The 20,544-nt window shown below is 38.2% G+C and overlaps 1 protein-coding gene across 2 annotated transcripts in view; it reads left to right on the forward strand.

The window, feature by feature from the left end:
• xrn2 (5'-3' exoribonuclease 2) overlaps positions 1 to 20,544 on the forward strand; it is a 309,462-nt gene that overhangs the window by 105,505 nt on the left and 183,413 nt on the right. For both annotated transcript variants that reach the window (XM_028797522.2, XM_028797523.2), the window contains 2 exons: positions 4,990 to 5,097; positions 5,199 to 5,288. In XM_028797522.2, coding sequence (XP_028653355.1) covers positions 4,990 to 5,097; positions 5,199 to 5,288 — 198 coding nt within the window. The remainder of the gene's footprint in view (positions 1 to 4,989; positions 5,098 to 5,198; positions 5,289 to 20,544) is intronic.

Below are 20,544 nucleotides of genomic sequence, written 5' to 3' on the forward strand. Positions count from 1 at the left end.
AGTTTGTTTCGTAACGCCAGAAACAGCCCTTTTTATAGCTTCACTTTTCTCTTTAGAGTTTTTAAACGTGGACTGATGTTTAGTTTGATAATGTCTTTGTACACTTGACATACAACACACAACACTTTCACAGCCTAACGCACACATAGCACCATCCTTTTGTTGTACATCTCCATATTCATTCGTCCAAGAGTCTTGAAAAGAACAAACATCAAGTTTTTTTTTTTTTTTTTTATGAGTTCATTTAGGGCAGTATGTTACTTAATAATAGCAAGAGGGTTTTTTTCACGTAGCACAGCCTGCACTGAACACATGGTTTCCCTTTACTGTGAGTCACATGCACAAAATGTGGGTGGGGAATGTGGAGCGCGAACATACAGTGCATCCGGAAAGTACTCACAGCGCATCACTTTTTCCACATTTTGTTATGTTACAGCCTTATTCCAAAATGGATTAAATTCATTTTTTTTCTCAGAATTCTACACACAACACCCCATAATGACAACGTGAAAAAAGTTTACTTGAGGTTTTTGCAAATTTATTAAAAATAAAAAAATTGAGAAAGCACATGTACATAAGTGTTCACAGCCTTTGCCATGAAGCTCAAAATTGAGCTCCGGTGCATCCTGTTTCCCCTGATCATCCTTGAGATGTTTCTGCAGCTTAATTGGAGTCCACCTGTGGTAAATTCAGTTGCTTGGACATGATTTGGAAAGGCACACACCTGTCTATATAAGGTCCCACAGTTGACAGTTCATGTTGGAGCACAAACCAAGCATGAAGTCAAAGGAATTGTCTTTAGACCTCTGAGACATGATTGTCTGAAGGCACAAACCTGGGGAAGGTTACAGAAAAATATCTGCTGCTTTGAAGGTCCCAATGAGCACAGTGGCCTCCATCATCCGTAAGTGGAAGAAGTTCGAAACCACCAGGACTCTTCCTAGAGCTGGCCAGCCATCTAAACTGAGCGATCGGGGGAGAAGGTCTTTAGTCAGGGAGGTGACAAAGAACCCGATGGTCACTCTGTCAGAGCTCCAGAGGTCCTCTGTGGAGAGAGGAGAACCTTCCAGAAGGACAACCATCTCTGCAGAAATCCACCAATCAGGCTTGTATGGTAGAGTGGCCAGACGGAAGCCACTCCTTAGTAAAAGGCACATGGCAGCCCGTCTGGAGTTTGCCAAAAGGCACCTGAAGGACTCTCAGACCATGAGAAAGAAAATTCTCTGGTCTGATGAGACAGAGATTGAACTCTTTGGTGTGAATGCCAAGCGTCACGTTTGGAGGAAACCAGGCACCGCTCATCACCAGGCCAATACCATCCCTACAGTGAAGCATGGTGGTGGCAGAATCATGCTGTGGGGATGTTTTTCAGCGGCAGGGACTGGGAGACTAGTCAGGATAAAGGGAATGATGACTGCAGCAATGTACAGAAACATCCTGGATGAAAACCTGCTCCAGAGCGCTCTTGACCTCAGACTGGGGCGACGGTTCATCTTCCAGCAGGACAACGACGCTAAGCACACAGCCAAGATATCAAAGGAGTGGCTTCAGGACAACTCTGTGAATGTCCTTGAGTGGCCCAGACTTGAATCCGATTGAACATCTCTGGAGAGATCTTAAAATGGCTGTGCACCGACGCTTCCCATCCAACCTGATGGAGCTTGAGAGGTGCTGCAAAGAGGAATGGGCGAAACTGGCCAAGGATAGGTGTGCCAAGCTTGTGGCATCATATTCAAAAAGACTTGAGGCTGTAATTGCTGCCATAGGTGCATCGACCAAGTATTGAGCAAAGGCTGTGAATACTTGTGTACATGTAATTTCTCAGTTTTTTTATTTTTAATAAATTTACAAAAACCTCAAACTTTTTTCATGTTGTCATTATGGGGTGTTGTGTGTAGAATTCTGAGGAAAAAAATGAATATAATCCATTTTGGAATAAGGCTGTAACATAACAAAATGTGGAAAAAGTGATGCGCTGTGAATACTTTCCGGATGCACTGTATGCGCTGTAATTAAAATACAACAAGAAGTTTGTTTTAACGTATCATGGCCTGCACTGAACACGTGGTTTCCATTCATGTGTGAGTCACATACGGAAAACGATGGTGTGCTGTAATTAAAATATATATATACTATCCGACGCCCGCCGTAGCATACGGCGGTGTAAGAATAGGAATGGAAAACGGTGAGAAAGGAATTCAGAAATCAAGAAGCAATAAATACTTCTTGAAAGACTGTGTATGTAGAATTTCCGGCCAAGCAGGATTACATGTGAAAGGGATAAATAAATCGCGCTTTCCGAATTTACCTACTATGCCATGGCATCCTGATAGTTTTGTTGCATGTATCTTGGATTTCCTGGAAATGTGGACGGTAATTTGATCATTTTGCCTACACGTACGTTATTTTCAGCGTTTGCTTGCAGTGCATCTAATAGTTCCATGCGCAGATCTTGTTGATGTAATCTGAGATAGTTGAGACGCGCACCCTCCGTTTTAACATGCACATCTATGACGTACTGTTGGGATAGTTTGCCGCTGGAGTGCAAAATACTAAATGTATTCCTCATTGCTAATCTGTATGCATAAAATTGGCATTGAGTAAGTCTTATTCGCTTGGCGGTACTTTTATCGGGAACATGTTGTAAATCTTTGTGCCAGCCAATGTCTCCATAAGGGAATAAAAGTGGGTAAACCATAGGATCGCAATTGATATTGAGCGTGGAAATCTGTTTACAGGAGTTGCCTATGGGATAGATGCAAATGTCCCTTTCGGCAGGCGTTTCGCCATCTTCTCCGACGAAAATCGCTGCAACATCGCTGTGACATGTCGGGGCATTGTATCGTCTTAAATCCTGCCTAGGGTTTTCCTTTGTAAACCATTCGTACAGATGCTTTTGGATTGGACTGAGCGAATTCATGCATCTGTTTGTATGATTTAGCGATGGGGTTGATGGTTCTGAGCATGGAATCTAGCTGGAGAAATACATTTTCGCTGCATGCAGAGTTTGCTTTATTTTGTAAGCATACTTCAGTAGCTTGTGCTTTGTCAAAAATATATAACTGTCCGTATCCTGGAGAGGTAGAAGTGTTAGCGTATAGTGGAGAGATTTGGTGATTTTTAAAACAGTATGGTTCGTGGCCAGGAGGACAAGTTATCTGTGCAGCCATGGAAGCAAACGCTAGAGAAGAGTTGCATTCTCGAATGTGTTCACAATAATTTTTAGTTCTGATGTTTGCTGTGTAAGAAGCTGTTGTAAAGACACAGGTGGCTCCCGCAAAGGTGGTAAAGCTACTTGACTGTTGTGGCAGCACCTCGAGTACATGTTGGATGTATTACGCTCAGCAGGCCAGTATAGTGCATGACATGGAAGAGGACGATTAGGAATCGAGAAATGCTGTGTCGGCTGTGTGTGGACGGGACCGGTTTTGAAGTGGAAGCAGGACGAACCAGAAGAGAAATATATATGTGATTTTTTTTTTTTTTTTTTTTTTTAATACTATATTTCAATTCAGTCAGAGTGCCACTGAAAATCGTTTTGCGTGCTACAGGTTGCCAACCCCAGCAGTACATAATTGATAAGTACATCCAAACCAGCATTATGTAACTACTTTTCCAGGTTAATTGTTGAGGGGTAATGTCAGTGTCCAAACATTTTCCCATAAATAGGCCTGAAGGCACTATTGACTCAAACATGTTGCCATCACAGAAACATTTTTCGCAGTACCAGTTGACAAACTTTAATGATACTCCCTATAATTTATTTTTTTATGTGAAAGCATCATGGCTAATTGTGACTACAGTGGAACCTCGAGATGCGATCACCTCTGTATACGAGAAATTCAAAATACGAGGAAAGTATGAGCGAAAAATTCAGATCTAAATACGAGCATTGGCTCACGTAACGAGCCACGAGCCAGGCTGTGGGTATAGCTCGCGGCTTAGCGAGGGGGCGTGGTAGCTGTAGCGAGCCGCAGGGCGATCTGCGGTGTCTGCCTTTCTCAACTAAGTGCACAGGTGGGAAACTGCCCACATCCATGATTTGTCCTGTGGCTGATGGGCTGGGCAGGGTTGCCACCCGTCCTTTAAAATACGGAATCGTCCAGTATTTGAGAATGAAATTGCGCGTCCCGTTTTGAATCAATACGTATGCGTCCCTTATTTTTTTGTATTAAAAGTGGTAACCCTAGCAGCTGCCATGTCTTCCCCGCATATATAGAGAAGCGCGAGCCGGTTAAGGGGGAGAAGAAGTAAAAGAAAAGAGAGGAGAGGAGAGAGAACGGAGGTTGCAGGAGGAGGCAGGAATCTGCAGCAGTAGGAAGTCGGTGCAAGAGAGCGAGCGAGCGAGTACAGGCTCGCGTGTAGCTGAACAGTGAGCTGAACAGGCGAGCCAAACAGCTGAAGCAGGACGGTGTAGAGAAGGTCAGCTGCATTAAGTGTCTCGCCTGTTGCAGAGCCCGCATGGGAGAAGCAGGTGAGACGCTAACAGAGAAGAAGCACCGGGGATTGTCATCAGTTTTTTGAAGACTGCTTCCTGTTGACGTTTTAACCTCGTGTTAAAGGATTGTTATTCTTATGTACTTTAAACCTCCACTTCACAACTGTTTTAAGGATTAAAGATTTATTGAATGCTCTACTGCACTTTGGACACCTGTTTTGATTCTTTTAATAATCAGTTATATTATTTACCAGTGTTATTTATTAAAGGTAGACTACAGTATATATAATTTATCAGTGTTATTTGTTAGGAAAATTGATTTTTATGTTAATATATTTGGGATGCGGAACGGATTAACTGGATTTCCATTATTTTCAATGGGGACGTTTGTTCTAGATACAAGAAATTCGCTATACAAGCTCAGTGCTGGAACGAATTAAACTCTTATCTAGAGGTTCCACTGTATATCCTCTGTTAAAGTAACATTTTCATGTATTTAATCATTTGATTTTTTTACTTCACATTGCCTAACTTTAACTTTCCTGTTCTAGGGCTGTGCATCCTGGAAATGGTTTTATCCATTTCACTATGCTCCTTTTGCCTCTGATTTTAAAGATATTAAAGATATGTTCAAAGAGTTTGAAGCTGGAACAAAGCCGGTAAGAATGCTGTCAAATACACATATACATAATTTTTAAATATATTTAATAAAAAAACTTCATTTTTGGAACGTATTGATTTAAAAAATTTTCTTTTTAAGTTTAAACCTCTTGAACAGCTAATGGGAGTGTTTCCTGCTGCCAGTGGAAACTTTCTACCTCTGACTTGGCAAAGATTGATGACTGAACCGGTAAGTTGTTACATTTTGTACATATTTTGAAGTGGGTCTATAATTGAGTTAAAATGGCTTCCGGTAGTTACATTTTCATATCTTCTGCCTTTATTTTTTTTAATTTTCACAGATTAGTATTTATACATGCAAGTAAGAGTTTCATTTACTCTGTGTATATGACAGTAAAGACCTTATAAACCTATAAAGCTTCAATCATTGTTTTGCATTTATATATGTCTATTGGAAACCCTCTTGAATTTGACTGGATTTTAAATTTTTCATCCTATTAGTTACAATTAAAATCAGATCTCTTTTTGAAACTGATAGAGTATTTAATGCTTTAAAAGCTAATCCCTCTTATCCCTCCCAACCCCCAAAAGTCTAAATTGATTCATTGGGTTCAGAATGTAGATGAATGTATATAAGATTGCTTAATCTAGTATTCTGCAGTTCGGTTAATAAATGGTCAGTTTGATATTTGACTTAGAACCTGATTGTTATGTATTATACAGGTCAGTTTGATAAATGTTACTATTCCAGAGAAACATTTTAAGTGATTCCCGGGCACCTGCAGTATGCTCAAGTTGTTTTACAGTTAAGCAACTATATTTTCATTGACTTGATAATGCATTGCATTATTTATAGCTGTGTTTTATTAAAAAAAGGTAATCAGTTTTAAATACTTCAGCCATATTATAGTGAAAAAAATAACAGATGTGGTAGAAAAATCAAATGCAGTATTTTTATTGTAATACAGTGATCCCTCGCTATATCGCGCTTCGCCTTTCGCGGCTTCACTCCATCGCGGATTTTATATGTAAGCATATTTAAATATCGCAGATTTTTTGCTGGTTCGCGGATTTCTGCGGACAATGGGTCTTTTAATTTCTGGTACATGCTTCCTCAGTTGGTTTGCCCAGTTGATTTCATACAAGGGACGCTATTGGCAGATGGCTGAGAAGCTACCCAGTTTACTTTTCTCTTTCTCTCTCTCTTGCGCTTTCTCTGATCCTGACGTAGGGGGTGTGAGCAGGGGGGCTGTTCGCACACCTAGACGATACGGACGCTTGTCTAAAAATGCTGAAAGATTATCTTCACGTTGCTACCTTCTGTGCAGCTGATTAGTGAAGCGACATGCTGCACGGTGCTTCGCATACTTAAAAGCTCGAAGGGCACGTATTGATTTTTGCATGTTTGTTTTTCTCCTTCTCTCTCTATCTCTCTCTCTCTCTCTCTCTCTCTGTGTCTCTCTCTCTCTCCCTGCTCCTGACGGAGGGGGAGTGAGCAGCCGCCTTCAACAGCTTTGTGCCGTGGTGCTTCGCATACTTAAAAGCTAAACAGCCCTATTGATTTGTTTGCTCTATCTATGTGACATTATGTGCTCCTGACAAGCACTCCTTTGAAGAGGAAGATATGTTTGCATTCTTTTAATTGTGAGATGGAACTGTCATCTCTGTCTTGTCATGGAGCACAGTTTAAACTTTTGAAAAAGAGACAAATGTTTGTTTGCAGTGTTTGAATAACGTTCCTGTCTCTCTACAACCTCCTGTGTTTCTGCGCAAATCTGTGACCCAAGCATGACAATATAAAAATAACCATATAAACATATGGTTTCTACTTAGCGGATTTTCTTATTTCGCGGGTGGCTCTGGAACGCAACCCCCGCGATGGAGGAGGGATTACTGTATGTCTTCACATCAATGACAAAAAATTGTTTTTTTTGTTTACATTGCAAATTGCATTTTTCTACATTTCAAAAGATGGTGTACCTGCAATGTTGGCATTACTACAGAGAATTCTGTAGCAAAATGAACTTAACTCTTAAAGCTTTATTAATATAGTTATTTATGTGTATGCTATGGCATGCTAAAATTATTTCACTTAAGTGGACGATGATGTCTGTCAGTATTGCATGCTACAGTATAAGGCTTATGAATCCTTAATTCTTAAGACCAAATGGTGGTCTAATATTCATAAGTAATTTTATATGTAATAAACTCTTAATATACCACACTGCACAAAGATGAATAACCAAAATACCAGACCTTCTAATTTAAATTATTTCCTGACGGAACCGTCTTTCAAGGACTCAAATAAAACTTTAGGTAATGTAGCAATATTTGTATTATGGATTTCCAATATTACTGTAGACTGCTGAGATATTTGAAATCCATTGAAAAAAAAAATTAGATTTATATAGGATAAATTCAATGTTTTTAACATGTGTAAAGGACACATTTTTACAAATGTAATTTCAACTGTAACATTTGTCAAGTAAAGGAATAAATTAAAATATTGTAGAAATTAATTTCTATACTTAAACCATGATTTTCTTATGTTGTTAAATACCATTCTTATATGATGGAGTCATTGGCAGTTCCCACCTCTGACACACCAGACATTTAAGTTATAAAAAGTAAATTCAATTAGTTTACAGTAAAGAGCAGTCTGACCACTGAAGAGGCACAGAACCAGTAAGTAATTATATTTGAGAGTTACCATCACTAAACAGTGGATTTATTGGAAGAAAAATTAAAGGGAGTTTGGGGAATAAAAGCAAGGCAATATTTTAAAGTTTTGTGCCTTTCCAATTTACTTTACCCAATATTATTATTTTATGTCTCATTCGCTCTTTTTTTAAGCTGTTTAATAACCTATTTCTAATATAAAGACCAGACCTAGGTGGAGTTCTTTTCTTATTCCTGTTGAAAATAAAGTCTCTTTCCTGGTTCTTCATCCTCTTCTAATTTATAATTTGAAGAAATTGCTTCATAGGGTATCTTAAGTCTTTTAGGTCAAGATTAATTAAAACATAAGTTGTTAGTTTGACTCTGGTGGCTAATGCATTTCAGATCATTATCATATCTGTATAATTAAGCAGTGGAGCAGGTGTTTGTGTGTCTGTCTGTGTTTTCTTTCTCTCCATTAGCTAGAGAGTAAAGTTCATATGAGATGACACTTGATAAGTTTTATTTCATCTGTAATTTTAATAAACAATGGTGATATTTGCCAGAAATAAAAATTCTCCAAGGAAACTGCTGGGCCGTGAAGCTGTATTTCACATACAATTGAATGCTTTGTGAATTTTTTTGTGTTAATGGTTTGTCCGATGTACCTGCTTGTTCTTTAGCTGATTTTGCGCAATTTATACTATTAGTGATTTTTTTGTCAATGTTAGTGTAGGTTTTTTGTATATGAGGGTCGATTAATGAGTTTAGTACAGGGCTGTCAACTCAAAGTCCATGGACCAGTTCTAGTCCTAGAACCTTTTTAAAGTGAAATTCTTCATCCATCCATCCAATTAATTGTTGACACTATAACAGAGGCCCATTGTCCTACCAAGTTTACTGGGTGAAGCCGAGTAACACAATTAGTGTAAACATATAAATCCATTCATAATTCTTAAACTGTCAGATTGCAAGCAAAGTGTTTGTAGAATTGGGGTGAAGGAACCCCATTAACAGTTTCTCCCAGACTAGTAAAAATGTTAGTCACTGAAGTAACACTCATTACTGATTTTGAGCCTATGGTGGCTGGTAGCTTTCCTATCCTGCTGCGTTCTCCAAGAAAAGAAAAGCTGATAAAGCGAGAAGAGGTTTCAAAAGGGACACCAGTAAGAACATTCTGTAGTGATGAGCAGACAGGTACCTTTATATATTGTTTGCAATGGGAAAGCAGCAGTGATAGTTTATTGTTGGGAATATAAAGTGTTATTTTTGGCTTCTCATAAAAGTTTGTTATACTGTACTTGACTGAGAATCTGGACCTGAACCTAAAAAAGGGTATAGATAGTTTATACTGCCAAAGGTTGATTCTTGTTGAGTATAGTATGTTGCTTACTGGTTTACATCATTAGTTATTTACAGACTTATTTCTTTTGTTTCAGAACCAAATCACCATGGATATCACAGTTTCTAATGCCGAAGAGCAGTAAAGTTTATAATTGCTTAGTCAACATATTCCATAGTTAAAGATGATTTACAAAATTCTGTCTCTGAAATGATCCAAGGGCAGGTCCACCCTTAACATTAATGATAGCAGAAAGTTTTGTCATTATGGAATGAGTCATATGGGAGTGCTGGAAATAATTGTTTGAGATTGCAGGCACTACAGAAACTAGTCTTGGACTGGATGAAGTCATTCTTCTTTTTAAACATGAGCATGGTAGGGTTTTGTGATATACCAGTATGGAAAAGAACCGAAAAACACATTTTAAAATGGTTCAGTATTTTTATCAGCATTTCGGGATTTTCAGTGCTGGAAGTAAATGCCAGTTTTCCTCTTAAGTCCGTGCATCCTCCCTTTCTCTGGACATGTGCTATTGCAGTTATATTAAAATGTTTATTTAGTAGAATTCACAAAACAAAACTATGGGCTTCAATGCGAGGACACCCCCACCCCCTTACTGCTTTGACGTGATTGGGATTTCTTGGGGAAAACCTATTGCTTCGTTGTGATTTGGTCTTCACTGGGGGGGGACCCCTATATTGCTTTGAGGCAATCTGGACTTCACATGGAGCAAAATTGCCTCACTTCATCATTGATTTGTTGTGATCTGAACTTCATGGGGGCATCCTGCCCCACCTTCCAAATTGATTAGATTCATTTGAGATGTCAATGGCTATCAGGAGCAATGATGCATTATATCAGATATGCAAGCAATTGTGTGCTGCACCAGGGAGGCTGGAGTAAGACATGAGGCTTTGGAGTTATCTGTTGTTTTGCTTCTGAACCATTCTGGTACTGATACTGAGGTCCGAAAGCTGGCATTGATAACAAAATCAACATTTTAGTACCAATCCAACAGTAGGACATGGTCTGTATATATTAGAGGTTCACAGTGTTAAATGATACATTACTATGTCCATTGTTCCGAAGATAATCTTTAGCTAATGAATTTGGACTGAAGTCAAATTGTAATAAGTGTTTCACTACTGGGGTTGGAGCTATGGAAAACTGGTGTTTTACCAAAAAAAAAAAAAAAAAAATGCATCATGGTCAAAGCTAGTTCCAGCAATATCATGTGCACAGTTGTTTATGGTGTTAGAATATTGTTCATATTGATTACACGCTTCAAAGTCAGCCATCAGTAAAATACAGTAAGAAATGCTGTTGATTATCTCCTTCTGCTTTACAACAAAGCCTCCACTCACACTGTACTGGTTGCAAAGACTACTCTCTGAAACCATAGGTTTAAAGAACAATGGGCACTCAATTCTGTGAACCTGGTTCCATGTGATGTCTTTTCTCTAATTTGAAAAGCTGTCACCAAGCATAGAAAACAATTACATCAGTGTTCAAAGTAAATACATTGATACATAATAATAGTAGTAAAACTTTGTTTTACTTATGTTTCCCTTAATTAATCTGGATCAAGTTTTTGTGAAAGTACCTGTTGTTTGATAGGTTGCATGGTCTGTCTTGCCACACTGGTGGCATGAAAGACTCCAGCCCTTTTCTGCTACTTAAGGATTATTCTTTGATCCATGACAAACTACCACCATGAACTTTCTTTGGGCAGTAGCATTTACTTCAATTTAATGTGTTCCTGAATTAATTGGCTCACCAGTCAGCTTGACATGTTTCAGATGTGATTACTTCTGTTGTCTCATTTCCTACCAAGTAGCACTGGCTACAAGGTAGGGAAAAGCACTAAACGACAGCTTTTACCTAAGCAGACTTGGAGGGGGAAAAAGTACCACTTAAACTATACATTTATGGAATTGACCGATAAGACTTTTTGAGAGAAAGAAGGGATATTTAACTCTGATCCCAGTTAGTAATGTGATTTGCCTTGGATGTAAAGTTATGACTACGTTAAGAAGTTGGCAAAGTACAGAGTAGAATGGGGAAAAAAAAGATTACAGTGCTAGTGCAAATTCAATAAACAAGTCTGGACATGAGACACTCCCACTTATATATATATATATATATATATATATATATATATATATATATATAATATATATATATATAATATATATATATATATATATATATATAATATATAATTTTTTTTTAACTAATCAAAAAACTTTGATTAATAGTGGACTTAGCCTGCTGACATGAAGTTATATTACTAACTTGAAACAAGACCAAATAATTTGGATTTTGGGTTCTTTTAGATCTCACTGTTACTAAATATCCACTGTAAGACTCACTCCACATATATTTAAAAAGATCTTAAATTGATATTATAGACATGAGTATAGCTGCTAGGCATTTGTGACATAAAGTGACTTAATATTTGTAAACTATAAGTGACACCAACTGAAATCGTATTGTGGGAGATGGACAACTCCTATGTCTTAAAGAGAAGACCAAGGTAGAAACATTGTTCTATACTTTTGCAGCTGCAGAGCATTAAATAATAAGTTAAAACGTTTTAGTAACAGGTACTGTTTGCACTATCATCTTTGGTACAGCTTCACTCTTTGCTCTTAAAGGGCAATGACTGAACAATAAGCTTTTTTTTTAAAAAAAATTCATTGTTTGCTATAGCCATTGTAAGAAAGTTTAATAAGGTCACGCCCTCGACCGGAAGTGGTTGCCTTTTCACAACAGATTTTTCATTCCGCCATATTGGTTTATCTTCAGCATGTTTGTTTGTTTGTTTGTTTCGGTTTTTTTACGGTAAATAAATATAAAATACTGGAATTCAACAGTCTCGTATCGCCAGTCATCTGACTGTGACTCCTGCACTCGGCTTTCTGTTAGCTAAAACCTGCGAATTAGCGCATTTCCAGAGGTCCCTGACACCCCTCTTTTACAGCCATTATTACATTTATTTACAATTGATAAAAAGGTGATGGACAGTACTGACAGTGCATAAATTCATTCATTTTAAATTATTTATTTTCATTGGCAGTTTTTTACATTTCGGAAGCTATCTAATTGATAACCTAGATACCTTAATCAGCGGGTTACCACAAGTGCATTGTAATGAAGGTATTGCTCAGTGGCAACCTTCACAATCATACACTGCTGAATCAGGAAACTTGAACACACTGCAGATTTCATGTCGGAGACAAAAGACAGAAGTTGTCTTCCAAAATAAGCAGTTTATTTGTTTTCTACCTTGTCCACACTGATCGAAACTGGCAAAGGAATCTTTCACCTTTACATGCATGCTACTTTAAGTATGTGAGTGGTTTTCTCTGAAAGACCGGAAATGAACCTTAATTCACCATGCACATAAATGAAATGGTACTAAACTAATATTATGTATAATGTTAATGGCAGCAATGGATCCATAGTGTACTGTACTTTTATCACTTGGAAGAAATAGCACCTTTAAATGTGCAAGTACAATATTTAATATATTAGCACATGGATTTGAATCATAACAATTGACTCCACAATAAAGTGAAATTCAGGTCTAAATGAAATAACATTTAACAGAGGTCAAGTATGGCACACATTTAAAAAAAAATAAAAAATTAACTAGCTGCTTTTAAAAAGTAACTAGCAGGTTACTGTTGTGGCAGTTTAAGGGTTAAGAGGAACAAAACGGAAAATGCAAGAACACTCAGCTGGAGATTAATCAGTCAATCAGCAGCAAGGAGAAATGAATAACGCTATAGCGGTCCAGTGCCGCTAAGATTCACACCGTTGAGAAGACGGCAATTTATTTCTTTTTATGGTGGAGATTCCAGGGATGCACCCAGCCTTGGCCCGACCCGCACGCACTTGGAGACAAAAACAAAGCAATCCGTTAATGAAATGGCAAATAAAGAATGTAATATAAACAAATGAAATAAATGAAAACAACGATACAACCCCTGTTCTCCTTACAATGATTACACATTAAATACAACAAAGCACCAACAAAAGACACGCAGTAAATCATGAAAAATGTTCATGAATAATGGCAACGGATGAAATGTAATGATGAAACTAGATAGTCCAGAGATCCGCATGTTGAATGAGAATGTAAAGATAGTCCTACTGCTAGTTCCTGAAATGGTGAAGACGGGTGGATGGGTTCAGGAGCGCTTCTTTCTTTGCAGGATGGCCATAAATCCACTTACAGTCCTCATGTACATACGCAGACGGCAGACAATGCAGACGCCAAACACGAAACAATCTAGGACAAAACGAATAAGTACAGGTAACCCAACAGAAGGCAGGCAGAGAGACAGGAAGTTGAAACACAAATTACAAAAACTTTTTTTTTTTTTTTTTGCTTTTGGTCACCGGCCCCCTTTTTAAAAGCTGCACTGACATCCTTTGACTCCAACAGCCCCTGCACCCTCAGCAGAAGACCAATCAGAGCCACTGCAGGGACTGCTGGGAGTCAGTTTCAAATTCTATTGACTACTTTAACCATCCCAAGCCATGTTTGCTCTACAGTTCAGTATTGCCACGAAAAAAGCCATAAAAATTGTAGAGGATATTTGCGGTTTCCGCTAACAATTATTAGATCGGTTTTAAGGAAAAATCCGTGAATGACTGAGGCTGCAAATTCTGAACTACGACTTCGCGGGGGTCTACTGTAGTTGGGGGGGGGGGGGGGGATTCCTAAAAATAACTTTACAAACTTGACATTTATACAGAATGCTGTTGCTGCGCAATTATAAAAACTGCCTATAAGTAGTTTTCTTTCAGATATGCGAGATGACAGTGAAGGGTGAAAATGCAACTCAGCTCTGCCTGAAATGGACTACAGTAATCCCTCCTCCATCGCGGGTGTTGCGTTCCAGAGCCACCCGCGAAATAAGAGAGCATGGCCAAAGGAGAATTGCTAAGGGCTTTTTAATAGGGCAAAAATAAACAAGGAAAAAATATATAAATAAATAAATAAATGGAGAAGGAAGAGAAATGCTGAAATAATTATTTCTTCTTATTCTAAAATATTATTGATTAGCTCCTGCCAGGTTTTGAAAAAATTCTGTACAGATCCTCTGAGAATTTGATTTTTTCCAATTTCAAATAATATAAAACATCGGTTTCCCACTGACTTATCAGAGGAGAGTTAGGATTCTTCCAATTTAACAAAATAAGTCTGCGTACCAAAAGTGTTGTGAATACAATCACAGTTTGCTTGTCCTTCTCCACTTCAAGTCCATCTGGAAGAACACCAAACACAGCTGTTAATGGGTTAGGAGGGATTGTGATACCAAGGCTGTCTGAAAGGCACTTAAAAATTTTGGTCCAAAATGTTAATTTGGTGCAAGCCCAAAACATGTGACCCAGTGAGGCAGTAGCTTGGTTGCAGCGTTCGCAGGTTGGATCTTGCCCTGGAAACATTTTGGACAGTTTTAAGCGAGACACATGAGCTCGATGTATAATTTTTAGTTGAATAATTCTATGCTTTGCACATATGGAGCTTGAGTGAATTCTCTGCAATTCTTCCTTCCACTCCTTTTCTGATATATTAAGAGATCTTTTTCCCATTGTCTTCTTGGATCTTTGACAGGAAGGGACTCTTAACAAAATTTTATATAATGTGGAAATGGTGTCTAATTCCTCGAAATTGAGCAGTATTTTTTCCAGCATGGTGGAGGGTGCGAGATGAGGAAAATCGGGCAGGTTCTGTTTAACAAAGTTTCTGATTTGAAGATAGTGAAAGAAATGTGTAGCTGGGAAGTTGAATTTGGAACGTAATTGTTCAAAGGATGCAAAGATACTGTCTATATAAAGATCTCTAAGCAATTTAATCCCAAATCTTTTCCAGGTATTAAAAACTGGATATGTTTGTGAGGGTTGAAAGAGGTGGTTCTCCTGCAGGGATGCCACAGATAAAACATTTTCCATCTTAAATTGCTTTCTAAATTGGTTCCATATTCTGAGTGAGTAAAGCACAATTGGGTTATTTAGTATATTTGCGATAACTTGCATTATCGCAAGAGCAGGGAGTATAAAGAAGTACTACAGGATTTTACTTCTATTGTGGACCAAGCCTGTGTATGTTCATTTATTTGTGTCTAACTTGTATGTTTGCTGCCCAGTAATAAAACTGAAAATTAGGTAGAGCCATGCCACCTTCTGCCTGAGGTCTTTGTAGGGTCGCTTTTTGGATACGTGAGTGTTTTGAGTTCCAAATAAATGAGGTTATAGTTGAATCTAATTGCTTAAAAAATGATTTATTGATATATATTGGAATATTTTGAAATAAAAACGAAGTTTAGGAAGGATATTCATCTTAACAACGTTAATTCTTCCGGCTAGAGTGAGATGAAGGGTTGACCATCTATGCAAGTCTTGCTTAATTTTTTCCATACAGACGGCAAAATTTTGTTGATAAAGAGCTTTATGTTTACTTGTGATATTTACCCCTAGGTATTTAAACTGATCTGCTATGGTAAAAGGTAGGGTGTCCAATCTAATATTATAAGCTTGTGAATTCACTGGAAAGAGTATACTTTTATTCAGATTAATTCTGAGACTGGATATCTTTTGAAATTCTGTAAGTGCTGTTAAAACTGCAGGCACAGTGTTTTCTGGGTCTGATATATATAAAACCATAATCATCTGCATATAGAGAAATTTTCTGTTCCAGTCCTTCTCTGATAATCCCCTTTATCTGATAAGAATTTTGAAAGTGGACCGCCAGTGGTTCAATGGCGATTGCAAACAGCAGTGGTGACAAGGGGCATCCTTGTCTGGTGCCACGTTCTAGCTTAAAGTAGTCTGAACAAATGTTGTTAATACAAACTGAAGCTTCTGGATTGGTATACAGTAGCTTGATCCATGCACACACATTCGGGCCAAACCCAAATTTCTCCAATGCAGTGAAAAGGTAGTTCCATTCAATCATATCAGATGCTTTTTCTGCATCTAGTGATATCATCATCTCTGGGGTGATTTGACTTTGCTGGTGAATATATTACATTAAATAGGCGTCGTAGATTGGAAGATAAGTGTCGGCCTTTAATGAATCCAGTTTGATCCTGTGATATTACCGAAGGCAGCACTTTCTCCATCCTTCTAGCTATAATTTTTGAGAGTATCTTTTAACATCATTATTCAGGAGTGAAATTGGTCTGTATGATGCACATTGTAACAAGTCCATATTTTGTTTAGGAAAGACGGTGATTAATGCTTGACGAAAAGTTTGAGGTAGAATTTGATTGTCTCTAGCTTCTGTAAACGTTGCCAATAAGAGGGGAGCTAGCTGAGTGGAGAATTTCTTATAAAATTCTACAGGGTAGCCATCGGGGCCTGCTGATTTCCCGCTTTGAAGTGACTTAATAGCATCTAGTAATTCTGATGGGGTCAGAGGTTTATCCAGTTCCTCAGCACTTAAAGCATCTATTTGTGGTGTCTGTAATGTATCCAGAAATGCATTAGATTGTGTGTGGTCTTCTTTGAACTCGGAAGAATATAAGATTTTATAGTAGTCTCTAAATGTGTGCATTATATTTTTATGGTCAATGATTTCTTCTCCATTCGTGTTGATAATTGGGATTGCATTGTGAACTTCTTGCTTGTGGATTTGTTGAGCTAAAAGCTTATTAGCTTTCTCTCCGTGTTCATAGTAATGTCGTCTTGACTTATAAATGAGTTGTTCAGTTTCTTTAGTTGTCAAGATGTTGAGTTCTGTATGCAGAGCCTGCATTTTCCAATGAAGAGCCTCACTTGTACGCCTGACTTGTTCATCTATTCTAGTAATTTCACTTCTTAGCTCTGACGCTTTCTTTGTTTCTAATTTATTTCTGTGGGAAAGATATGAAATAATCTGTCCTCTTAAGAAGGCCTTTAGAGTTTCCCAGAGTGTTCCTGTAGAAACCTCAAAGGGTGTGTTTGTCTCTATGAAGAAGCTGATTTGTTTGGATATAAATTCTGTGCAGTTCTCGTCTGCTAATAGAAGAGGGTTAAGACGCCATCTGTGAGGTGAGTGTGAGGTGCTTGATGATTTTAGCTCCAAGACTAGAGGGGCATGGTCGGAGATTAACAATTGTCATATTTGCACGATTTAATCATAGGCAAGAAATTATCTATTAAAAAAAAAAAAATTAATTCTTGAGTAGCTATGATGCACTGGTAAGTAGAACGAATATGTTCTTGAGTTTGGGTTAAGAAACCTCCAGGGGTCTGATAAGTTGTGGTCAGTTACAAACTGTAATTGTCTTTTCATTGTTAGATGCTGTCCCCTCTGTGACGGGAGTCCTATTTAAGAGTGGATTTAAAACACAATTGAAGTCCCCAGCCATTATAATTTTATGAGTGTTCACATTGGGAATGGATGCAAATAGATTTTGCATGAATTCCTTATCGACATTGGGTGCATAAATATTTATCAAAATCATTTTACTGTTAAATAAGTTGCCCATGACCATCACATATCTCCCTTCAGGGTCCGATACTACATCTGATGCTACAAATGGAACTGTTCTGTGTATGAGAATTCCCATACCTCTAGTTTTCTTTGTAAAGCTAGAATGGAACATTTGGCCAGTCCAGTCTTTTTGTAGTCTGGACTGATCCGTGTTTAGTAAGTGGGTCTCCTGTAAGAATGCTATTTTTTAGCGTTTAAGCCTGTTAGGTGAGAGCATACTTTTTCTCTTTAATTCGTGATTCAGGTCTTTAACATTCCAGCTCACAAAGTTAACTGTCCCATCATGGAGACATTGAGTTTTTAATGGCATTTTATAGTCTTAACTGGTAGTGAGGCAGTTTTAATCTTAATTTCAAATTTCCCCACGAGTTATTGCCATATAGCCTATTGTTATGTTGATATTTATAGTTATAAGGATTAGAAGAATAGATTTGATATAGCCTGCTCTCTCTCTCCCCCCTTTATCCCCCCCCCTCCATTTTGCCTCCCTGCATGAGGCTAGATCCCACTTCGCAATATCCCAGTCCTCTGACATACAAAGAGACCGAGCACGTCCAGAACAAAACAAGCCCCGCCAAACCCCCCTCCACCCACCCCCCCCGCAGCGGCGTTTGAGAATTAGAACAAAGTAGAGAGATCTATTGCAGCTAAAGTCTAAATACTATCTGACAAAAATATAATCATTAACAGTCTAAGCTTAAAATATAATCTTCAGCAATTTTAAGATATTAAGATAATAAAATAATAAATCCTGGGAGTGATTTTAAAAAGTGGTCTAGGTTAAACATAGTCGATCCTAATGCAATAGTAGAAATAGCAATTAACCAAGGGTATGATATTAAACAGTCTACTTTAGGGTAGTTAAAAAAAAAAAAACCCTACTTTAATTACTTCCACACACTCACGTCTATAGCTGTAATTAACACATGAATATATAGTGTCCAAGTAATGAAAAGGATGTATAATTATATTACCCGTCTCTTTTTAAAAGTGGATCAGACAGCAGATGATAAGTCCTTCCCATGCCATGACAGAATACGGCTCATTATTGACTTTCAAAAGAGTGTCGGGAACAGCTTCTTTAATTCCTTTTCAGCTTCCTCCTTGCTTGAAAATACATATTTGTCTTGAACTTCCACTTTCAGTTTTGCAAGATACAAGAGGCTGTATTTGATATCGGCATTCCGTAGCAGCTTTTTAATGTCGAAGTAGGCTGCGCGTTTTGTAGCTGTTAAAGGTGAGAAGTCGGGGAAAATACGAATGAGATTATTTTCAAATATAATCTCTTGCTTGTGTCTGAGAAGTGCCATCACATCAAGTTTACATCGTAATCACTCGAAGCGAACAATAAAAGACCTGGGTTTAAAGGTGTTTGATCTGAGTATGCGATAAGCTGCTGCTATCTCGGTATCTAATTTGAAGTCATCTCCAATTATTTTAGAGAGTATTTCTACTGCAAATTTCACTGGGTTTGAACTTTCTCATTTATCTGGTATACCTTCAATTCTTATATTATTCCTTCTGCACCCATCTTCCAGGGCCGCAAGTCTGCCTCTGAGTTTTTTGCATTCGGAATTCACAGCTGTAGCTTTTTCATCGCCGTTAGATGCCAATTGTTCCGCTGTTTCAATTCGAGCCGTGAATGCCTGCTTAACGTCATTCAACTGATCAGCAAGTTTTTTTAGTTTGGATCTACTTTCTTCATTGTGTTCCTCTAATTTCTCCACTATGCCTTTAAAGGTCACATCAAAACGTTTAAATAGACGCATTTCCCTGTTTTGTTATCCACGGCCAGTGTAGCGATCATCTCTTTCAGTTCGGACAGTTTGCTTCAGCTTTCGTGGTCCGCGAGTGGAATAGCAGCTCCTGTTACAGCAGATGCTGCGGGCTCGCGATGAGTAGATGAGAGCACATACTGCAGGGCCTTTTCTAGTCGGGAATGATCCGCAGAAATCGGCTATCCATCGTGACCTGTGTCACTTGCACCCTTGCTCCCATTTTCACTCTCGACAGGAGATGATGCAGTGGAGCGGGGTCCTAGGAACTCTGCGCATTCGTCTGCCTGTTCCAGGTCAGTCTCCGAGAGGCCATACTTCGTACTCGGGCCTGACGTCTGTCCAGACTTTGATGCATCTTTAAGTTTCTTTTCCGGTTCTTTCTGACTTCTCTTCTTGTCACTCATGTTTATATATTGTAGTGGAAGTTCCTTGGGTTGGGTAAATACAGGATACCTCTAAATAATAATAAATACGTGGGAAAATGAAGCCGCTGCTAACGGAGCTCCGCTTCAGACGTCCATCTCCTGTAACGGACGAGACCAACTCCCTCAAGAGATTATAATTTTAATTGTATATTATATTACATGTTTATATATTAGAGCTTCCCTGTAATTTCTATTGTGTTTGTCATAATGCAGAGTTCTGCAATTGCCAGCATACTGTTGTAAGTTAAGAACCTTGTTTGAACAGGACATTAGACTGGCTAGATATGAAAGCACCTTTTAATCTTATTTTCTTGTGACAGTACCATGAATAGATTGGATTAATTTAATTTTTTTAATCCTTCTGGAAATTCAGATGTATAGAGCAGCAAAAACCTAAAAAACAAGGATACTGACTCACAAGAGAGATAATATAGACAATAAATCAGATGATAAATAAAAAATGAATGTATATTGAATGCAAATATATGTATAAGTGCTGGCGTTGTGCTGGAAGTCTGATTTGTACAGGGTAAACAGTAAGGGTGACAGGACACTTCCCTGAGGTGCTCTAGTATTAAGCACCACCATTTCTGACACACAGTCCCTTGGCCTATGTCGGTCTGATCTTTGGTCAGGTACTCCATATTCCAGGAGATTGTGGGAGCATCAAGATTCAAAGCCTTGAGCTTTTTCCCCAGTCAATATGGCAGAATGGTGTTAAAGGCACTGGAAAAATCAAAGAAAATCATGACACTGATGCTGGCTTTGTCCAAGTGAGAGCAGGTTTGTAG

This window comes from Erpetoichthys calabaricus, chromosome 3 (assembly GCF_900747795.2).
Source record: "Erpetoichthys calabaricus chromosome 3, fErpCal1.3, whole genome shotgun sequence".
NCBI lineage: Eukaryota > Metazoa > Chordata > Cladistia > Polypteriformes > Polypteridae > Erpetoichthys > Erpetoichthys calabaricus.